At 42.4% G+C, this 23954-nt stretch overlaps 1 protein-coding gene across 1 annotated transcript; it reads left to right on the top strand.

Moving 5' to 3' along the window:
- The first annotated feature begins 4304 nt into the window (after positions 1 to 4304).
- Positions 4305 to 22355, top strand: PPP1R8 (protein phosphatase 1 regulatory subunit 8). The gene is made up of 8 exons (XM_081226699.1): positions 4305 to 4412; positions 6315 to 6375; positions 10991 to 11144; positions 12445 to 12665; positions 14467 to 14611; positions 19135 to 19199; positions 20901 to 21262; positions 21552 to 22355. The coding sequence occupies exons 1-7, from the start codon at positions 4357 to 4359 to the stop codon at positions 21252 to 21254; spliced, it is 1056 nt and encodes a 351-aa protein (XP_081082825.1). The 5' UTR covers positions 4305 to 4356; the 3' UTR covers positions 21255 to 21262; positions 21552 to 22355.
- Positions 22356 to 23954: the final 1599 nt, after the last annotated feature.

Genomic DNA, 23954 nt, shown 5'->3' with positions numbered 1-23954 from the left:
AGCAAATATGACCTTGGCCTAGAATTTCAATGGCCTGGAATTTCTAGTAGTCACCAAGAGGTTCTGCTAAGTGGTCCTAACAGACCTGTTCACAGAATCCTCCTTGACTGTGCTTTGTCCACCTTTAGGGCACCATGGTTTAGGGCAGTGGCTCTTAACCATGGGTTCACATTAGAAACTAAAAAAATACTGATACGTAGGTGACCATGCCACAAGATTCTAATTTAGTTAGTTTGGGTTATAGCCTGGGTATAGAGACTTCTAAAAGCTCCAGATAATTCTCAGGTATAACCATGGTTGAAAACCATTGGTTTGGAGGTCAAAAACTAGACTGGGGTACAGAAGGCCTGGGGAATCCTAGCTCTGTCATTAACTTGCTGTAGGTATTTGGACAAGTTATTTAACCCATAGGCCCCTAGTTTCCTCAATAGTTCTCTTAAAGCTATAAAATTCTTTGATTATAAAGACCATAGGGATGTGGTCTGAACATACCAACTGTATGTTTGTCTCTGTATTTCTTTCCTTTTCTCTTTCTTTCTCCTTTCTTTATAGAATGTTTTCTCTTCAAGTGAATTAAAACAGTAGTACTGTAGTATAGGGTAAAGTAGAGGTGTCATGCTGGCCACTTCCTCTGCAAATGTTCCAGAACAAGAACTTGCTAGCTGCTAGACCAATGCTCCCTGGGTAGGTTTTGTTTTGTTTTGTTAAGGGGTGGTGATACACTGCTTTGCACCACTGGGAAAAAAATATCAAAATGAAATCATGCTTCAGTCAGTGCAAACTAAAACATACTGAGCCTCCTCCATTCAGTTTTTTTGTTTTTTGGGGTTTTCCCCCTTCTTCTGTTCAGAGGCAGTTCTCAGTCATGGGAATGAAGCTTTTGCTTTTGGTCCCTAAATGCAGACCAGAACCTAACTCAGACTTCATTCTATCCTGTTTCCTAGGGCTAGAGATCACCTGCTTCCTCCCTTCTTTTCTAAGCATGTTTAGCGTATCCCTAGGTTTCAAGGAATTTTTCAGTATTGCTTTCCAGTACTATGAATTACATCTACTTTAGAATCTCCATTTACCCAGGAAATAGCTTGAAAGGTTTTAATTCCAACCCTTGATGCTGCTTTTAGGCCAACTGAGTAGTTCATTTTAATACTTACCCAAAATGAAATTTGATTAACAATATACTACTTAATTTTTAAAAGACAAACTTGAAATAATAGAATTTTTAATGTGGGACTCTGATTAAGGACCAGGTTTTTACAGTCCATGGAGAAATGAGAAAAATAACATAGTGGGCTTTTTAAAGTACCATCTTTGAATCTGAGCTAATGGCCTTCTCACTTTTTAAAAAGATTATAAAAATGAAAAGGTGGTGATGTTAGGTGACAGTCTTCATTTAAAAATCTCCTCAGTTGGCAAAATAAAAGTTGACACCCCTATAATACTTATTTTCCCCTGGTCCGTGACATCTCAAATATCTGAACCACTCACCTAGACTAGCTCCATCGCTTTACAACTGAAGAAGCTGAGGCCAGGAATGGCAGTCTACTGCAGGAATTTAGAGGCTTGAGGGAGTACTCTGTATGTGAATGGTCATTTGTGGGGTAATGCTGGAGCCCTTACTACAAGCAATTTACTATGCTGAATGTTTTACATTTTACATTTATCATCTTACACTCACAAAACTATCGAGGAGATATATTTTTCTCGTCCTCTTCTTATGGATTAGGAAACTGAGGCATAGTAAGTAAGCGACCTGGCCAAGGGCACCCAGTTTAGGAGCAGTGGAGCCAGGATTTGATCTCAAGCACACAGACTTCAAAACCACACCTTTAGACACTATACACTGTCTCCATTCATCACTGATAGAAACTATCCTGCTCACCACGTCTTTCATGAAGCTTTAACAATGCGGAGTAATGGCAATTTCTGTTCAGTTTTCATGAATATCTTTTCTTTTGTTGGCACCTTGTAAACTTTTCATTCACCACCCTGCTAAATGAAGTCTCCTGCTGTACCATCTCTACACAAACACACAATTTTTTTAGTGTCTCCATTTGATCACTCATCTATAAAAGATGTTCTAAGAAGTTTTTTGATATCAATATGCTCTTTATGTCTTTAGATTCTATTCTAAGGAAGTCTCAAAGTCTAAGAAATTAATCTGTCTTTGTTGAGATACCAAAATCCAAAGGCAGCTAGCCCATCAGTCTTTACATTTCAAAAGGTTCATGTCCTAGACTACTGTCCTCCAGTTTGCTGATCTCTACTGACATCATTGGTGCCCAAAGAGCATTTTGCTTTATAAGGCCCAGGAAAGTGTAAGGTGCCATTACATCAGAGGTCAGTGTGAATATCAGCTGTGCTGGAAACAGGGAACATGGCCAAGGAATAAAGAATTATAAGGGTAAGAATATAGCTTAGGTTTCTTGAGTGTACATTCAGCATTATAAGGGATTAAATAATAGACCACCCACAGAAGCTGAGAAATTGAAAGGCAAAGCTGACCTAAGATGGTTTTAGGTCCCTGATCGTTAGACGTGGCTTCAATACCTCTTCATGCCTGAAAAGGGCATGGGACCTCAAAGGCCCACACAATCTCTGTAGATACAAGCACCTTGCTCTTTTCTGTTACACTCAAAACACTTGAAACTATTTAATTATTTCTTAAGAATCAAGTCCTTGTGCTCAAAGGAGGGAGCTATAGCCTGTTTTCCTGAAACCAAGTTTAGAGCTATCAGCCTAGTCTATTTTTGGAATCACAAAGCTGGAAAGTAGGATATTAACCAGTTCATGTGATAAGTGAGCTGAGGGAATTCCCTGGCAGTCCAGTGGTTAGGACTCGGGGCTTTCACTGCCGAGGGCTGGGTTCAATCACTGGTCAGGGAACAAAGATCTTGCAAGCCCCGAGGCACAGCCAAAAAAAAAAAAAAGTGATCTGATCAGTTAACATCCTTGCTGGATGAGTTTACTGTGCATTTGAAGACCAGGGGAAAATGTGATTCTCCTGCCTAAGAGTTGATAATTTTAAATTCTAAGTTAATATTATGCTGCAGCTAAATCTTGATGCCTAGAGATGTCACCAAGGGCAAACTCTTTTGAACAGGCTGATGTTCGATTTAAAATCTAGAGGACCAGTAGCAGGCAATCAAGAAAAGAAATAACTCCACCACAGAAGGAGATAACTTGCTGTGCAGTGCCTCTTTATGGATGAACAATAATTTTGCATTCTGTTTCCTTAAAAGAAAAAAAAAAGGTCAGATAATCCTCCCATGTTTTCTACAAAAGTGAAAAAGTGTTGGGCTTTAGTTGCATGCTAATATGATCACACCAACATCAGAGTGTGACAGATAGCAATGATTAAAGAGCATGGCCTTTGGCATCACACTGATTTAGATTTGACTCCCACTCACCACTTGTTCTAGGGTGAGGCTGGGCAGCTCAATCTCTCTGACCCACTCCTCAGGAATCATAATACCTATTTCAAGAGAGTTGTGAGAATTAAATGAGATGATTCATATAAACTATATATTTGCCCAGATAAGTAAGCACTCAATAGACATAAGCCATTACAACCAGAGGACCTGCTGCTGGTCTCTTTCACCCAGCTGTTGGCCTAAAGCAGGCCTGAATCCTAATTCTTCCTTGCACTATCTAGCCACTATGACCAAAATTTTAAAATCCAAAGGGGCCTCAACTTGATTAACCATTTCATTCATGCACACTGAAGATCTGGACGCCTGCCATCTGGTTGGATCCGTCCCTGGCTCCTGTTTGTCCAGAGTTTAGATGACCCCCAAAGGTAGCTTCCCAGATAATCTACAGAAGCCTCAAGTGCTGGATTTGGGTTACAATGGGGAAGGGAGTACGGTGCATGCAGCTCTACGCAGAAGGCCCGGAAGAAGAGAAACAGAAAAGTTGGAGTTTTTCCAATCTCTGAGCTCTACCCTCTAGCTTCTCTCCAGACTGGGGTCGAAAGGCTGACGGTGCAGGCCCAGAGCAAGGGTGGAGTCGCAACATTTTAGAGCCTGGGAGCGTGTTTGCAAAAAGAACGTAGAGGGAAACCGAACCCCTCCTTACGAGCGCATTTTCCTCAAACAACTCCCGGCCAAGGAAAGCCCTGACCTCTGTAAAAAGCGAACTCTCAAGCACTGAAAAAGACCTCAAAACCCAATCCCAGTTTCCACCGCTACTAGAAAATCCCTGTGCGTCTGCGCGTCCGCGCGTCCATGCGTGCGTGGGTGGGCGCGCGCGCGCGCGCGCGCGCATACGCACAGGCTGCTGGGAAGCCGCCTCTCGCCTCTGGGTCTTCCAGTTTCCCGGCGTGCTTCAGGCCCGCCAAATGGGAGGGGGAGAAGCAAGATGGCGGCAGCCGCGAACTCCGGCTCCAGCCTCCCGCTGTTTGACTGCCCGACCTGGTGAGTGGCTGGGCGACCAGCGCTGGAGTGGCCTGGCCTACGCTGGCCAGGGCTGGCCGGGCGGCTCATTTCTCGCAGCGAGCCGAGCGGCCCAAAGACCCTGGGACTGACTGAGGGAGAACTGTCTGTCAGGCCGGGCGGCGTGTGGAGGAACCGGGAACCCGGAGCCCGGGCCCAGGAACTGAGGAAACCCAGAGTTGGGGGCTCTGAGGCGCTCGCTTAGGCAGCCCCTCCGGCAATCAGCTGGTTGCCGGGGCGCTTCGGGGCCTTGACCCCGAACTTATCCCGACTCCTGGCTGTCTGGTGCTCTTGTGGAGCACCGTATCTGCTCCCCTGCTCTCTGTCCCGAGCGCGCACGAGCTAGCTTCCCGGCCCCGGCGCCCCCCTCAGAGCCCCGCATCCCGCGGTTGTTGCTGCAGCCTGGGTGCGGCACTTGCCTGTCTCTCGCAGACTGGGAGCTCCCTGAGGGCAGGAACGGCTCTGACCTACCCCCGCGCTCGCCTCAGCGACCAGCGCGAAGCCGGGCACCAGAGGGCATCCTTGCTTGTTAGGATGAACCCCTTTCCTCCTTTCGCAAGTTCTTGGGAATAATGGAATAATTTTAGTCTTTGAGTAGAGTACATGATGAATACATATGAATTGCCTTGCAAGGAGACCCATCCGGAGGTGGGGCTATTTCTGCTCATCACAGTGTATTGTTTGTGTTACTCTCTGGCCCCTGTTATATAGAGATACTCAAGGGCAAGGGCTGCCTAACGCATCTTTATATTCCCAGTTCCTAGAGTTCCTAGGCCTGAGCCTGGCACATAGTCAGAGTTCAGAAAGCATGTTTTGGACGTAACTTGGCTTTCCCTGTTTTCCAGACAAAATGGGCTTTTGTCCAATGTACTTGTCTTACTAGCAACCTCCATAGAGAAGTTGGGTCAGGATTGTGAGATGACTGTGTTGCATCTTAAGTTAGATGTAAACAGATGCATTTTTCTGTGTGCACATGTAGGGACTCTGGCAAGATTGTTCATCCTTCAAACTTCAAAGGAGCAAACACAGGAAGCAAGTGAATGTGTGGCTGTTTTCTGGGTCCCTCTGCACTTTTGTAACACCCAGTTGCTTCAGTCTACAAATTCTGTGTCCATTTTGGTTCCTTGCTGCATTGATTTCAGAAGTTGGGCCAGGACAGTAAACGTATAGTTAGAAGAGACTGTATAAGATCACCTACCATTTCCTCAGTGTCTGTTAGGCACCAGGCATTGTGTTAGGTGCTTTGACATACATGTATCTCCCTTGGATGGTGTGGTTACAGGAGTGTAGAGAAAAGTCCCCTTAACCATGCCATTGTAGAATGACCTGTTCAAGGTTAACAAATATGTCTTGTATTTATTGGTACCTGGTTTCATGGGCATAGTTTTGGATTGCCCTAGCTCCCTAATTACACTTCTCTGATTTGGACTCAGAGCTCAGGACAGTACCCTCTGCTTATTCTGTGATGAGGCTAGTCTTGATCAGCCCTAGACACCAACTGATTTATTCTGCCTTTATATAGTATTAATGGTAGCGGCAAATCTTAGATTCAGACTCCAAGTGACCAGACAACCCCACCTATAGTACTTGCAGTCTTTGTGCTGCTTTCTTTCCAAGGTGGATAATCCAGTGTTAAAATATGGGTTTCTTTGGTGCTGCTCTATATACAGATCCACTAAAATATGTTTCAGAGCAGTTGAATCACTGGGGAAGTAAGTGTCAAATGTAGAAAGGAGCTATAATAACAGTGAAGTAGATGGCATTTCTGCTTGAACGTGAGCTAATTATAGGCTAGTAAGAGAGCTACAGTGTTGAATGGGATAATGATTGTAAATGGCATCTACAAACTCATCCTGAAAATGTTTTTTCACACTTATTTTTCAGGGCAGGTAAACCCCCTCCTGGTTTACATCTGGATGTAGTCAAAGGAGACAAGCTAATTGAGGTATGGAAGTACACGTCTTCCCTTTTTTTCCCACCACACTAAAGATTTTGCCAGTGACTCACTTTTCCACCTCCTCTCCTGTGCTTTGTTTTACAGAAATTCTACTTTCGTTCATCCTGATTTTTTTTCTATTAAAAGCACATGGTGATATAACACATTAAAACCATGTATCTCCACAGACACTCAGTTTTTTGTGACTCCTCTCACGTTCCAAATGAAGGGTTTTAATAGATCATGGGCTTGTAGGCCTCAGTCAAACCGGATGCTCTATAACTTGGTGAATTCCTTCTCTCTGAGTATGTGGAGTTGTATGGAAGGTGCAAGATCTGTAGTAATTGAAGAAGAAAGTGAATGATGTAGATTGAATTTAACTTTTAAGTTTCTTTTATGAGATTCAAGCCAAAACTCTTCAAAGAAGATAGTAAACTAAGGTTCTTGCTCAAAAAAGAGAATGGAAATGGTGACAAAATTCATTCATGCATTCAAAACATTTACTGAGTACTTATTATGTGCCAGTCATTGTGCTCGGCATAGGACTATAGCAGTGAACAGAAGAAACGTGGTTCCTGTACTCAAAGAAATCATCTGATGGGAACAACAGAATCAAACAAAAATTTGCATGATTATAATTGAAATAAGTACTATAAAGGACAAGTAGAGCAGAATTCCAGCTTTTCTACAAGTCTCTAGAATGAAAACCACATAGAACTTCAAGAGAACATGAATTTTGCTTAGCTGATAGGTTGTGTACTTTTTTTTAATCCTTATGTTACCATTTATTTACCAAGAGATGGAGATTAAGCTCACTCTGACTGTGGAGTTGTGAGTCTCTGTGTCTTCAACCAATTTTATGTTTGCTTGCTCAGATAGAATTTAAGTTCAAGGCCCTATTATTGAGTGCAGTTATTTTTCTTTGGTATATATGGTAGAAACATTGCACTCCATAATGAAAAGCTATCTTTGAGGTCTCCTGCAGGATGTTCTATAAATACACTGTTTTCACTTTCAGGATGTTGTAGAGATACCCACGTATTTTGCAAAGTATTAAGGCATGAGTTGTGATGAATTCTCTTATTAATTCATCAAGCCCTGAACCAGTCACTTAGAGCCCCTTTGTCATGTGTTCTTCTATCTTAAAGGTTACAGAATACCAAGATGATTCAAAGGAATAAGTTAGCTACAATGTTTTTTGTTTTGTTTTGTTTTGTTACACTGTAGACTGTTTCACACATATAAAATATTGTTGCTAAATAGACATATAGGAGTCTTTTCTTTTTAAAACCAGAATTTAGTAAATCTTTAGTTTACTACAGGAAGAAACAGACAAGGAGGGCTAGCTTTAATGATAATGTCATATTCCTCTGCGAAATAATTTATATTTTCAAAGCACTCTGACTTGTCAAACATCCTTCTAATTACTGGTTTCCATTAAGTGATAATGTTCTCTTTCAGTGCTCTTAGGTGTGCTGAGTTGCCACAAAACTGTCATGTTACAATACTTAGACATCACTGTATTGTTTCTGAGAGGAATAGACCCGAGATGTGCTTATTTTTTAAGGATTTAGGCAGCACTTGATACTAACCGAGCTATCTGTGTCCTAGCCTTGTGTCAGAGGCTTGTGACGTGTTGTGATAGCTGGGTTTAAAAAGTGCAATATTAAAACAAAAGCCATGAGTCTTTTAAGCCCAGTGTGTAAAGGTACACTCTGAGTTATAACTCAGAGGCACAACTGAATAATGGTACTAGCCATAGCTAGTTAAGAAATTGTGACTTAGTGGCTATTGAAAGACCAATGCATTATTTCATTCACTTGGACAGAAGAAGCATATTGTCCAAGAATTCACACATTTTCTTGCTTCTGAGGCATACTGTTTTTTCCCTACATTTTCACATTTCTATAATTGAGATGCCTTTAATAGTGAATGTATATAGTTAATTTGGAGGCTCTTTCTTTTTTTTCCCCTCTAAACACCTAAATTGCTGGTACTGGCAGCTTAGAATCATGGAAATGTGGTCAGTTTTATATTAGAGCCCAAGTGCTGGTGATCTTATGTGCTGTTTCTTTAAGTCTAGCCTATGAACACTGTGGTTAGCAAACTTAAGCTTATGAGGACATAATCTATGTGCATATAAATACGAATGAGAAATGCAGTGAGATTCAACCTGCATAGATATTATCTAGAGAGAATAAGATGCTGAAATTTCAGGGCTCTCTCAATTCTGAAGCAATGTCTTATTTTTAACCCAAGTCTTAATACTTGGGTCTGAGCAGACATGGGGATGCTTGTGTGACTGAGCTGTCAGGCTGTTGTTGAATCTTGGTGCTCCCTAGCACTAGGGGCCTGGGACAAGCTCTGCCAGCAGCAGGTGGGCACTGCTGGACAGGGTTTCCCAGAGGTGACCCCCATACCTATTTTGAGCTTTAAAGGCTAAGCTGGAAAGGAACTGGGTAAGTGATTGTTTAAAAAACAATTAAGAGTGTGACCCATAGTACTTGTTCACTCCTTAAAATGTTTTTTGCCATATGGTGGATTTTTTGATGCAGGAAGAGTGAAGAAAATATATAATGTAGTGGTTTAAAAAGCTTAGACTCTGAAGTCAGACAAACCTGAATTTCTAATCCAGTTTATAAATATCTAGCTGTGTGAGCTTGCATATATTAATTAATTTCTTTGTGCCTCACTTTTCCTATCTATAAAAATAGGAATAATAGTGCCTGCCTACTTCACAGAGTGGTTGTAAGGATGAAATGACATAGCATAAAACTCATAGCATAAAACTCATAGTGCATAGGCACATAAGTACTCAGCAGTTGTTAACTGTTATTAGTACGTGAGGTGTATTTCTGGTTTTGTAAGAACACTAAAGCATAGGGGAGAATTGTAGCCCACTGTGAATTCAATGACATAGCCAGGAATGAAATATAAGCCTCTTGATTCCTAGCCTGGTACATCCTAGTTTGACTATACTTCCCTACTCAACTTCGTGCTGTCTTCTCTCAGGGATTTTAGAAGGAGCATAGTGTGAAATGTGAACTAGAGCTTAGTGAGACCTTGTGTTTAAAGGAAAAACAGGGAATTCCCTGGCGGTCCAGTGGTTAGGACTCGGCACTTTCACTGCCGAGGGCACTGGTTCAGTCCTTGGTGGGGGAACTAAAATCCCTGCAAGCCGCGTGGCACAGCCAAAAAAAAAAACCCCAAAACTTAAAGGAACAACATAATGTATATGAATGAGGGTTATTCTTCAAGTACTCATATTATAGACTTTAAGAACTGAAAACAGTGTTAGCAAAAATTTGTCTAGAGTCCTTCATCTATGATGGCCCAGTCTACAACCAGTCTGTGGCAAAGGCTTTACTGATCTAGGACTAAAAGAAAAAGACAGTGTAGTGAGTTTTTCATAAATTCAGCTCAAAGAGTGGTCCTTTATCCTTCTTACTTATTTGTTAAAATGACCTATCTTTCATAAAATGATTATAATACTGATTGGTGACAATTTAAAAAATAGTTCTCATATGGCAAAATAAAAGTTAACAATACTATGTCAGCCCCTACAATTTTTAAAATAATAGATTGCTGGTCTGCGAAATCCTCTTTTCTGCTATTATATTGGGGCCTTATACAGTTTTGTTTTTTCCAGTACCACAGCAGTGGCTAGAAACATTTTGGAGCTCTTCTCAGAATTGTTTCAGATCCATGACACTGTTGTTTAGAATGTTAGCATTGCAGGTCATTTCACACCTGAGTTTAAACCCCAGATCTGCTACTTAACCAACTGGACTGCCTTGGATGCGTGGCTTCATCTCTCTGAATCTATTTTCTTATGTTTAACAATAAAGGTGATACTTGGTTCACAGAGTTGTTTTGAGGATTAGATGACATAATACTTAAAAATGCCTAGCAATAATAGTTCTTCAATAAATGTTTAATCCCTACATCCCCTTCCCCCAAACTTGGAAAATCTTTGCCCTGTGAGGTTGTTCCTTATTTGGACACAGCAAATACTCATTTAGAGTTAACTTTGAATAATGCTTTTTTGTGGCCAAAATGAAATGGGACAATAAAGTTAGATTTAGAGGCTCATACAATGTTGTCTAATGTAATTCTAGTTTCTAAAGAGGGTTCCAGAAATACTCTGGGTCTCTGGCAGCATGATTAGAATATAGATAGGTGTTTATATCCCCTTCCTTTGTGAACCAATTGATAATCTTCATTTGAATATATATTTTTCTGAAAAGCGGTCTTATTACTTTATAGGCATGCTTTGTGTTTCCTGCTTGACCTAAAATTAAGATTCAGTGAAATCTTAAATTTCCAATGGACAGAAGACAACCACTCTTGCATGCCATTTACACCTAATAGGATTAGGAAAGTTCCTTTCATATCAACACTAAACATTTGACCACTACATTTGGGGAGATTAATTGCCATCCATCCCCCAATGTTAGTAAATTATTCTGAGCTCTTTATCTTGAAGAATAATAGTAAATATAAACATATATATTTCCTTTGACAAGGAATTTTATCTTAAGATGCTCTACTTAGTTTATTGGAAGAATTTTTGCTAAACCCTGTTGAAACAAGCTTTAAGTAATATTTAATTTAATTTATTTAGAAACTGATTATTGATGAGAAGAAGTATTACTTATTTGGGAGAAACCCTGATTTGTGTGACTTTACCATTGACCACCAGTCTTGCTCTCGGGTCCACGCTGCCTTGGTCTACCACAAGCATCTGAAGAGAGTTTTCCTAATAGATCTCAACAGTAGTAAGTAACTCATATCCCATCCTATTTCATACACTGTCTTTTGGGCAGTGTGAAAATGCTCTTTGGGTCCTTCAGTTTTGAAATTGTGTTTTGTTGCTCATCAAGGAAGTTTATGTTTGGTTTTTAAATTAGTTGTTCTCCATTCCTGTGATATTTCCTATTTTACTGAAATAATTGATGACTGGAGAGAGAAGAGGGTTTTGGGGAGCACTTTCCTGGAGAGAGCAATAGGTATATACAGAGAACAAAAAAAAGCACCCAGGAACTAGGGAATGTGTTTATAGGCCCATGATAGATTGTGGTCCAATTTAAGCAGAAGCTGTGATTAACTCCGTTAATGTAGTAGAGTTGTAGTACAGTAGGACATTAAAAAAAAAAAAACTTGTTTTGACCAAAAGTTAATTTTTTATAATGGGCTCTTTATCCCAGCTACATTTTGCTGTGACTATTAACAATATCAATTTTAATTCTATGAGCACACTCCAACTAATAAGATTTTCAAGTTTGTCAAAGATAATTCCAGAAATGCAGTTGAGACTTGACTGCATGGGGCCTTGAAATTTGTTCATTTTTGCCTATGTATAATTACAGCTTGAAATGTAAACGATCTGCTTCCTGGGTTGATCGTGTTTTACTCCTTTCCCTGCTCCCCATACACACGCACACATCACCCCAGTATGCTTATATAATGGTTTTGGAGAGCCTTGTCTCATAAGTACTTACTTGCAAATTTATCTCATCTTTTCTCTCCATTTCATAATATGCAGAATGCAGACATGGAAAGATATCCAGACTCTCCAGTAGGATTTTGGCTTGCCTTGCCATTGATATTGCACCTGTTTCAGCCAACCTCATTTCTTATCCTGGGGAAACCCCAAGCATAACTGCCACCAGGCCAGCAATTTCTATGTTCCTTAGACTTGGGGCTGGAGAGGTCAGACCATAGCAATTCCTGTCTCCTGCCTTAGGGGGCATGCCTATTGCTGGGTTGGAGCCATTCCTGCTGGACCCAGAATGGAGCCAAGCCTGTCTGGCAGCAGAGAGCAAGCAGTGGTATTTGTTATGTGGGGTAACAGCAGGTCTGAAGATGTGTAAGAAATCCACTGAAGAGATTCAAGATTCAGTGAAGGAGTTTCCTTTTCATTGTGACCCATGACAAGGGATGCAAAGTGGACCCAGTGCCATTTCCATTTTAAAAAGCAAAACTGATGTGCTGGCAGAAGCTACTGTCCCTTCTACAACTCAGGTTTGTTTGTTTGTTTGTTTTCCTCTCTTACATTTCTGATTTGGTTATTCCCAGCACACGGCACTTTCTTGGGTCACATTCGGTTGGAGCCTCACAAGCCTCAGCAAATTCCCATCGATTCCACGGTCTCATTTGGTGCATCCACAAGGGCATACACTCTGCGAGAGAAGCCTCAGACATTGCCATCGGCTGTGAAAGGAGATGAGAAGATGGGTGGAGAGGATGATGAACTCAAGGGCTTACTGGGGCTTCCAGAGGAGGAAACAGAGCTTGATGTAATTCCACTGTCTATGTCATTGTTATGTCTTTTGGGACTCTGGCTTTTGCAGTATGTAGCTGTTCTGTGTAGTTTGAAATGCCAGTGACTTAGCAGCTGGAGGTTTTCTTGAGCCTAGTGATAAGCCTTTGCCACTTTGGCAGTGTGGTGTGGCCCTTGGAGAGCTGTATTGTGTGGCTTTGGTTATGTATAACCAGGGCTAACTAGGAGACTGGGTCTCCTGCCAGTAGACCCTTATGGTTGTCTTGTGCACCTTCAGTGGATGTTAGAAGCCAAGGCTGGGAGTTACATTTCTCTAGAGCTGCACTGTCCAGTGCAGTAGCCACTAAGTACTCAGTAGTCACATGTGGCTAGTGACTAACCATATTGAATAGCACTGATAGAAAACATTTCTATCATCCAGAAGGTTTGTTTGAACAACACTAGCTTACAGAGATTGAAGCTTTCATTCATTTATGTAGCTCTTTTTGATATTGTCCAGTCAGCCCTAGAATCTTCTGAGTAGAACTAGATTACTTTTGCTCTGGGCCTGGCTGCCCTGAAGGCCATGAATTTTACAAGATTTAATTTTAATGCGCTAAGGTTTTCTTTTCTAGAGCTGACCCCAGTAGTTTGTGATGTAGCTTTTGTATTCACGTGTCTGTCACTGAATTGATGTGACTGGTCTATCCAGGTAATCAAACGCCAGCCTGTCCTTAACCACCCACATGCATTTACTATTCTTGTATACCAAGACAGTTTCCCAGCCCTTAGGAAGAAAAGCACAGTAGCAGTCTTACAGCTTAGAAGTTGTTTTGTTCTAAAGAAGTAGCCTCATAGCCAGGGACCTGGTTGGCAGTCACTCTTGCCCATTCTCTTCCAGGCTGCTCCCATGCCTTCCTGTCTTTTAGTTCAGTATGTTAGGTCATCTCTGGGTCCTTGTTCTCAAGACATTTGGGATGTCTCAAACTGCAGTACAGATTGGAATAAGTCCAGGTGATTGGGAAGAGGCAGGCAGCAGTGATGAGGCCAAGTTAATCACTGAGATGGATAGATAGTTATGAGTAGAAATGGAGCCAGATGAAGGGATGGGGAGTGACAAAATGTTATTGCCAGATATTCAGTACACTGGTAACGTCCTTACAAGTTTTAAAGGAGAGAGCTACTGGGAAAGAAGCTGTCAGTTGTCCTTTCTCATCTCTGTTACTTAAAAACAATTCTTGGATTTCTTCCCAGTTGTATTCCGTTAATTCTCAGCATGAAGACATAATAAATTTTCTTCAAAAAAACCCAAAACCTTGGGCCTCCCTGGTGGCGCAGTGGTTGAGAGTCCGCCTGCGGATGCAGGGGATACGGGTTCGTGCCCCGGTCTGGGAGGATCCCATATGCAGCGGAGCGGCTGGGCCCGTGAGCCATGGCCGCTGGGCCTGCGCGTCCGGAGCCTGTGCTCCGCAACGGGAGAGGCCACAACAGTGAGAGGCCCGCATACCGCAAAAAGAAAAAAAAAAAAAAAAACCCAAAACCTCAACTCAAGGGTTTTTGCACAGATGACCTGTCTTCAGCCCAAGGTCCTTCACTCCCTTTTGAATATCACTGCTGCACTAGTCAATGAAGATGTTCCACATTCTGTCAAATTGAGGCTTTCTGGTATTAACTGTCTAGGGATGGTAATGAATCTTTTCTGAATGCAGAAAAGAATCTCACCTGTGTGGAGAGGTCAAGGTTAGCTCCTAATACCTTCCTGCCCTTTATTTGGTAATATTCTCCTTCAAATTCCTTGTGTACTTATTCCTGTCTTTCCTGTGTGAACCCTGTCCCAGAACCTGACGGAGTTCAACACTGCCCACAACAAGCGGATTTCCACTCTCACCATTGAGGAGGGGAATCTGGACATTCAGAGACCAAAGAGGAAGAGGAAGAACTCACGGGTGACCTTTAGTGAGGATGATGAGATCATCAACCCAGGTGAGGTACCTTCCTAGTTTTTTCTGATGAAAAAGCTGTGATGTCAAGAGAGTAGTGTACACAACCTGTAGGTCAGTTGTAATGTTTCTCTACAAGGTTTAGGATAACAGGTGCTATGTTGAGGGGAGATATTTTTGTACAGAACAGGCATACCTTGGAGATATTGTGGGTTCAGTTCAAGCATTGCAATAAAGCAAGTCACACGAATTTTTTAGTTTCCCAGTACATGTAAAAGTTACGTTTACACTACTTCAATCTGTTAAGTGTGCAATAGCATTATGTCTAAAAAGGACAATGTACGTACCTTAATTTAAAAATACTTTATTGGGGCTTCCCTGGTGGCACAGTGGTTGAGAGTCCGCCTGCTGATGCAGGGGACACGGGTTCGTGCCCCGGTCCGGAAAGATCCCACATGCCGCGCAGCGGCTAGGCCCGTGAGCCATGGCCGCTGAGCCTTTGCATCCAGAACCTGTGGTCCGCAATGGGAGAGGCCACAACAGTGAGAGGCGCAAAAAAAAAACAACTCTATTGCTAAAAGATGCTAACCATGCTAGTCTGAGCCTTCAGTGAGTTGTAATCTTTTTGCAATAGTAACAACAAAGATTGCTGATCACAGAGCACTATTACAACTATAGTAATAATGGAAAAGTTTTAAATATTGTGAGAATTACAGAAATGTAACACAGAGACGCGAAGTGAGTGAATGCTGTTGGGAAAATGGCACTGATAGACTTGCTTGATGCAGGGTTTCCACAAACCTTCAATTTATAAAAAACTCAGTATCTGTGAAGTACAGTAAAACAAGGTATGCCTGTACATTGATGGAGTGCCCTGAAACTCAAGCATTATCCAGTTGCAGTGTGAAAGAAGTAGATGGAGGAAGGCTGTAATTCTCCTTTGCTGATCCAGGTATAGTGGAGTTTAAGTATAGGTCAGAGCAGACACTATTGTAATGGGGTTCAGTGTATGATTGGCAACTCTAAGATTGGAGAACTTTCTGCCACTGTTAATCGCATTGAAGACTTGCCTCTGTAAGGTCGTAATTTATAGATAGTTTGTATGGAAACGTCAGCAAGATGAGAGCATCAGTTTCTGGGAAGGCCACTGAGTTTACATTTGTTCCATCATTCAACATTCATTTATTGGGCTCATGTTATATCTCAAGTACTCTGGGAGGTGGATGGCATGGAGCTGGGAGGTGCAGTTTATACAGTGAAGATGGAATTGGGATTCCAGAAATCTTGTTTGAAAATAAACCTTCATGGATGGAAACAAGGATCCCAGACTAACAAGTTGCTTTTATATCCCAAATTGAAATGCAGTGAGAATAACTTTCAAGTCCTGCATTTAGTTTCAGAATGTCAATTATTTAAATGGAGAAAATCTGTTCCAGTGACAGCTCATGTTAAAAAAAAAAGGTATAAGGATTTTAGTTAGTTAAAAATGCAGTCTAAGTCATCAGGGGGATGTGGAAACTAATCAAGTACAGTTTAAGATTGGATTAATAGAATAATGGGGGACAGTAACCCGGTGGCCTGTGTTCTGAGCAGAACTCACCCAAATGTGTTACTAAATGCAAGCATGGCCCTAAGTACTAAATGTGTTATGTAGTCTTGAGGGAAGGAGGAGACTCCCAGCTATGGAAAGTGGTCCCTAAATGCTGGGAACTGTGCATGAGGGAGGGTAGATTGGAGGGAGGCACCCTGAGGTGGATGTTTGCAAGGCTGACCTTCGGGAGGAAGGAGTAGGCGAAACCAGAGCCTGTGAGTAGCAAGTATTTGGCTCAGCATGAAAAGCAACAACAAATCCTTCTTATATTTAGAAGAAGAATTAAAAGAATTCCTGTGAAAGAGATTGGGGCATTCATTCTAGTGACTTTTGTTCACTTTCTGATGATGTGTGAAGTGGAATGAATTACTTCTCAAAGTACTGAATGCCCAAAGGAAATGTTTGGGCAGGAGCTGGATGTCTAATCTGGGAAGTTTATTTCTGAGTGCCAGATAAGAGTTTCTAGGGGTTGGACCTAGACATTTGTAGTTTTAATAAGCTCCTGTTTGTACTGATGAACAGCCAACAGTTTGGGAATCACTGAACTAGATAATTTGTTAAGTCTCTTTCAGGACTCGGGGTCTGATATGTTCTGTTTTTCTCCTTGAAAATTATTGTGGGACTTCCTGGCGATTCAGTGGTTAAAACTCTTCTCTCCCTGGTTGGGGAACGAAGATCCCACATGCCACGCTGCATGCCCAAAAAAAAGAAAAAGGAAAAAAAAGAAAATTATTGTCCTGCAGCTTTATTAAGGCAGTACATTCAGGCAGAATATGGCATAGTGTTTAAGAGCGTGGGCTCTGATCAGAGGGCCTAGGTGTGAAATCCACCTCTCCGCTTAGTAGCTCTGTGACCCTGGCCAGTGACATGACTACTGGCCTCAGGATTGGTGGGGAGATTAAATGATTAATATATGTGAAAATACCTCATATCTGTGCTTGGCACTCAGTAGCCCTTGATAAATGTTAGCCATTGTCCTCATCATCATCTGCCACCCCTTTTGCCTTTACCTATGCAGACTTTCCTACACTAGAAGTAGACTTAGCAAGAAACTTCTCGGTAGATCTTCCAGGAGCAGAGATTTCCTGCAATGGGCAGACCCCCTCTCTAGGAGTTGAATGGCTAGAGAATGAGGAGAGGGTGAGAGGCCTGAGCACCATTCAGCCAGCACAGGACAGGGTCCCCCAGATGGCTTAGCCCCCTCTTCTGCAGGCCTCTTGTGTTTGTGGGCCACATACCCCGTTAGCCACACCTCTTGGGCTCCAGTTGCTCTTGCACTTGATTTAGCTTTCCTGAAGGGATGATTGGAGCAGGGCTGTTATGGTAATGAGAGAGAAAATAAGGGTGCCTTTTTTAGAGACCTTCTCTCCTTCCTGATGAGCCTGGATATCTTTTCCTCTTTCTTCTTCCATATAGAAGCTATTCATTCATTGAACATTGATTGTTTGTGAAAATAATTCCAGGGTATATTCCTTAGAAGCATCCTAATATGTGAAAAGCCAGACTTAAAACAAATAAACCAGGGACTAATTATTCAAATTAAATAAGGAATCTTTATATTCCAGAGGGACTCACAAGAGTGTTTCTTTAAATAACAAGTGCCCTCAACGCATTAAAATAAGGTGTACAACATCTGTTAGGGAAACAACTCCTTTCCTACCACTATATTAAGATAAAAGGGCCCTGGAGTAGTTTTTTCTAGTAATGATAATAAGTCTATGCTTGCCTGTTTCCCCACACTCAGTCTTCAGTGAGAAAACTGTTCATTCTAGGTGATCGAGCCCAATCTCCCCTCTGTGCTCTAAGAAAACTATTTTTGCACCACTCTTCAAGCACCTCCATTGTATTCTAGCCTATCTGGCTTTACAACTGTGAACTCCTTACAGGCAGGATGGTGTCTTGCTCTTTATTTCCATGCCTGATGTCCAATGAATGAGAGACTGACTGACTACAAGCATGTCCCTTACTTGGTCTTAGTGCATTCTTCTGGCACAGTGTGAATGAATGAAGCTAGAAGCTTCGTAGGGTGCAATAGTGTGTGTATAAGCTGTGAAAAGGGAGCCGCTGTCCCACCCTGCCTGGACAGGGATTTCAGATCCTTTAGTGAGTCTTAATTGTACAGGCATACCTTGGAGGAATTGTGGGTTTGGTTCCAGACCACTTCAGTAAAGTATCAAAGCTAGTCACACATATTTGGTTTGCCAGTGCATATAAAAGTTACATTTACGTTATATTGTAAACTGTTAAGTGTGCAGTAGCATTATGTCTACAAAAGCAATGTACTTGTTTCTTTACAATGCCTTAATTACAAAATACTTTATTGCTAAAAAATGCTAACCATCATCTGATAATGCACGGTTGCCACCAACCTTCAATTTGTTTTTTTTTTTTAAAAAAAAGAACAATATCTGCAAAGCACAGTAAAATGAAACTCAGTAAAACAAGGTATGCCTGTATACAGTTGTTCAGGTTGAAAGGCGAAGTTAAGCTAGAAGCCTTGGGTCTGAATCCTAATTTTGTTATTTGCTAATGAGCGGGTGTTAGCAAGGTATGTGGTGTGTGACCTCTTTTTATCACTAACATGAGATTATTGATGTCTTCCCTCAAAAGAGGGAGGTATGTGGAATGGGAAAGAACCTGGGGAAGCCAGTGTAGCACATGGTCCAGAGCACAGACCTGTTTCTGGCTGCTTAGATTTATATCCTGGCTCCTCTCCAGCAAGGTGACTGGGCCGGTCACTTTCCTTCTCCAAGCCTGAGTTTGTTTTCCCATCTATTAAATGTTTATTGTAGGGGTACTTACCTCGTAGGGTTGTTGTGAGGATTTAACACAGTACCCAGTAAACACTTGAAGTGTTAGCTGTATTTTACTGTTTTAATATGAATTATTGTGATTGCTTTATTTGCATTGAGCCCTATAACCTTAATCATCCCAGTTGATTACTGAACTAACCCTGCCCTCGTGTCTTTTTGCAGAGGATGTGGATCCTTCAGTTGGTCGCTTCCGGAACATGGTGCAGACTGCAGTGGTCCCAGTCAAGGTAGGAAGCATGTTGTGACAGTATTTGAAATGTCATATAGTCTGGTTTAAAAACCCACTGTTGTATATGTAGCTAAGTGTTAAGTGTGTGCTTAATTTTAAAACATTCTTTGCTCCTTTCCCATTTTTCATACTGTGGAAATCCAGTTACCCCATCTGTGTGTAGGGATCCTGGAGTGCCATAGAGAGGCTGCAGGTGACCAGCTAGCTTGATCCTCCATGTAAATTATGGTGTGATGTGGGTCTGTAAATTTACCTCCCAGCAGGGTGCAGAGAGACCCACCTTTCTTTAACCTTCCCTTCTTGACTCAAAGTAAGCTGTTAGGCAAAGAAGAGACATTGTTGCATTTCTGCATGACACCTCTGGCCTTTACCACATCTTTATTTTGTGAATGGGGATGGCACAGATAGGAAAGCCAGCCCACATTGGATTAGGTTTAAAGAGCAGCTATGTTGAAGAACCAAGAGGTGGAAGTTACAGAGATGTTCTGATTGCTCAACATGTGGAGAACCACCTGCCGGCTAGGGCTCCAAAAGGGAACAAATGGCCCCTGGAAGTAGATCTCTATTAGTAGAGGTATTCAAAATGTGATTGGAAGATGTTGGTCAGAGATGCTCTAGGGAGTTTTATTTTTTAAAAAATCTTTAGAATATATTAGAATAGATTGATAAAATGTGTCAAGTTCATGCAAAAGGAGTAGAGGGGTGAGGGAGGATCTTTCATTGAACTTTAGTCCAGTGTGAAAAAGTATAAGATGAAATTTTTCCATACAACTCCATAGTATTTGTGTCACATTTCCCCTTGGGGACTTTTCTCTTTTTTCTTCACCCTTTGGAACTTTCTGTTGTCTTTAAAGTATAATTTGAATTTTGACAGATACATACACCTGGGTAACCACCACCGTAATCAAAATACAGATTTCCATCACCCCAGAAAGTTCCCCTGTGTCCCTTTGCTGTCAGTTTCCTCCCACTCCCAGGCAACCAGTAAGCTGCTTTCAGTCACTACAGATTTGTTCTGCTCTCAGATTAATGTTTAAAAATTAGGTGCCCAGGGCTTCCCTGGTGGCGCAGTGGTTGAGAGTCCGCCTGCCGATGCAGGGGACACGGGTTCGTGCCCCGGTCCGGGAAGATCCCACATGCCATGGAGTGGCTAGGCCCGTGAGCCATGGCCGCTGAGCCTGTGCATCCGGAGGCTGTGCTCCGCAATGGGAGAGGCCACAACAGTGAGAGGCCCGCGTACAGCAAAAAAAAAAAAATTAGGTGCCCAACAGGAAGGTACTAACTTTTATTTTCCCCCCCAAAAAGAAAAATTGAAATACTCCATCTATTATCACCTCTGATTCCTAAAAGGGCATTTTAACATTAAAAAAAAAGAGGGAGGAGTATGACCTTAGGGTAAAGAATGGTCACTTAAAGTGGATAAGTCTTACTTTATGAAAAGTTCACACACTAGCCTCATTTTTCTCAGTTTGACGTAGGATGGTGACCTCTTTGTGTGGGGCAGTGTTTGGGAGCCATGATGTTAGATGACCACTGTAAGGTCTCTTCAAACCCTGAGATTTCAGGACAGTGAGATGGGTTGTTTAGGAAACAAAACAAGTTAGAGGTTTAGGGGCCTTCCCCAGTTTTTCGAGGACTGCAATAGAACAGGCTAACAGCACTCTTGTGTCTCACTTCTTGTCTTCTCTATAAACCACAGAAGAAGCGGGTGGAGGGCCCTGGCTCCCTGGGCCTGGAGGAATCAGGGAACAGGCGCATGCAGAACTTTGCATTCAGTGGAGGACTCTATGGGGGCCTGCCCCCCACGCACAGTGAAGCCGGCTCCCAGCCGCACGGCATCCACGGGACAGCACTCATCGGTGGCTTGCCCATGCCATACCCGAACCTCGCTCCTGACGTGGACTTGACTCCCGTCGTGCCGTCAGCAGTGACCATGAACCCTGCACCAAACCCTGCCGTCTATAACCCTGAAGCTGTCAACGAACCCAAGAAGAAAAAATATGCAAAAGAGGCTTGGCCGGGCAAGAAGCCCACACCTTCCTTACTGATTTGATATTTTTGGTAATGGAGGAGGGTGGGATTGGGTGGGAACAGGGTGGAAGGGTGATGGGGGAGCTAATGAACTAGGGAGAAAAACTTTCCATGTGTGCAGTATCGTCTTTCAGAATGTCTCCTGGGGTCCTAACCATGTAATATTAAAACTGGGGGTGGGGTTGAAGTATCCCAGAAAGACCTGTCTTCAGAACACTTTCATTGAAGAGAAATGTTTCATACATCCTTTTAAATAGACCGCCCTGGCTCTTTTCCACTCTTTCCATTATCTCCTTTTTTCTTCTCTCCCTCTTTCTAGGATCACTTTTTAAAACATCCTTTACCCCAGGGAGAGGCTCCAGGCCCTCAGGTTGAATGTAGAGCTGTGGAGGTGACAGTAGCATTGCCAGCCTTGTGGGTTCAGCAGCCTGATTTATACTTACTGTCCTGCAAGTCCCAGGTAGCAGAAGGGTTGCCACGGATTCCAGGCTAACAAGAGGGTTTAGAATGCTTCAGTTAAGCTAGGGTTTAAAACAACTCAGAAGTTTTCCTGGGTCAGTGGTTTTGAGGTCCAGTAGTTAGGCTCTTCTCTTTTGTCCTTTCTGTTAGAATGAGAACATTTTGATTTTTCTTCATCTGTGACCAGTGCCATAGACACAGGTTGATAGTTTTAAACTTACAGTGTTGTTTGAAGTTTACCTGTTTTTCTTGTCAAACCTGAGTACTCGCTTAAGTTTCTCATCTGATTCCAGAGTACTGTCCTCTACTCTCTAAGGCATTACTTTCCTTTTCAAGTGTGTTATGAAGGCAGTATAAAGGATATGACCAGTTAGAGCAGTTTCAATTAAAAAGGAAAAGATTTTACTTTGAAGTAATGGATATCTCGAAGAGGACATTTTCAGATGTTGATTTGGAGGCTCTCTCCCCCCTCGACCGAGAGCTCTCGTTGTCCAGAGCTCCAAGACTAGACCTGGCTAACAAACATAGGAGACGAAGGTAGGACACATTGATGTGAGCTTTGTACAGAGATTTGTACATTTGTGTAATAGGCCTTTTCACGCTTTATGTGTAGCTTTTTACCTGTAACCTTTATTACATTGTAAATTAAACGTAACTTTTGTCATTCGGGTGCAGTCTGTGATTCAGTCACCATCACCTATTTCTACTGCCATTAGGGAATATTTGTCAAAGGTACAGCTGTCAGGCTTGGGAGGTGATGCTCTGTCCCCATTTTATTACTACAAATAAAGATGCCCCCTGATGAACGTGGAAATTCTAATTAGAGATTCCAGTCCCCAGACTGAAGCCTCCGTGAGCAAAGTGGGTTAAGAAGTGCTTGCTGCCCTTCATCAGGAGGCAGGGCCGCAGGTCTGACGAGGAAGACTGGGCTTTGGGGCCCTTGTCCTGGGTGTAACCATTGCCCTCTGGTTACAGCTGCATGCATTTGCGCTATAGCTCAGGAGGCACAGGAGTGAAAGGAAGCTAAAGTTGAGTACATTTAGAAGGGATTTCAGCCAGAGTTTGGATTGGATGGGTGTGTCTTGCATACTAGAACCTCGTGTGCAGGAAGTGCATTTGTGTGTGGTGAGACTTACATATGTGGCTTTGTGGTGAAAATGCCAACTAGGTTCCAGATCCCTTAGATTGAGAGTGTGGACTCACGGCAGGAGCAGCCTGTTAAAGAACAGAGATCTGTAATATCACAGACAAGTTAACTTCTCCACTGGCTTTCGTAACAGTGAGTGTCCTCGTCTTTATGAGGATACCTTCCTCTCATCACAGCGAAGGTTACTGTTAGTGCTGGTTAACTCACTCGTTGAGCACCTGCCTACTGTGCCAGCCATCTACGAGCATGTCATTTAATTTTCATAGCCCTAAGAGGAATACTGTTTTTATCCCCATTTCACAGATGAGAAAACAGGCTCAGAGCTAAAGTAAACTTCCTTATGATTTCATGTAGTAAAGTCAGGATTGAAACTGTAGCCTGAATCCAGAGCCTGAGCACAGGTTTACATGGCCTCTGGGATTAGTTAAGGGGAATGATGTGCCGGTCTTGGGTGGCTCGTCATTGTGCTCCGTAGACTGGAGCTAGGTGTTTGTTCTGAAGTTTAAAAAAAGTATTTTGGGGACTTCCCTGGTGGCACAGTCGTTAAGAATCCGCCTGCCAATGCAGGGAACATGGGTTCGAGCCCTGGTCCGGGAAGATCCCACATGCCGCGGAGCAACTAAGCCCGTGTGCCACGACTACTGAGCCTGCGTGTCACAACTACTGAAGCCTGCGCGCCTAGAGCCTGTGCTCCTCAACAAGAGAAGCCACCACAATGAGAAGCCCACACACCACAACTAGAGAAAACCCGCGCAAAGCAACGAAGACCCAACGCAGCCAAAGATGAATAAATAAGTAAATAATTTTTTTTTAAAGGGAAGAAAAAGGTTTTTTTCCAAACTGGAATGACTGATGACTCCAGACAACTTACTAGAAGGTATAATAAGGGATTTGGGTCTAGTTTAGATAATAAAATAAATCCTTCCTGGTGAGAGAGAATAAAATCCTTCCTGGTGAGAGATTATGTCATGCATTATTCGGTTTCAGAATTTGAGTTGCAGAGTAAAACGAATTGGTGTCTCAAAGAAGGCTCAACAGAGAATATCCAAGCCTACAAAGGTCCACTTGCCTTTAGTGGAAGCAGGACTGGCTGAATTTGGTGGTTACACAGCATAC

The sequence above is a fragment of the Mesoplodon bidens genome (genome assembly GCF_964165515.1).
Source record: "Mesoplodon bidens genome assembly, chromosome: 2".
Lineage (NCBI taxonomy): Eukaryota > Metazoa > Chordata > Mammalia > Artiodactyla > Ziphiidae > Mesoplodon > Mesoplodon bidens.
The sequence above is the reverse complement of the archived record's forward strand: the minus strand, read 5'-3'. Positions and strand labels throughout refer to the sequence as shown.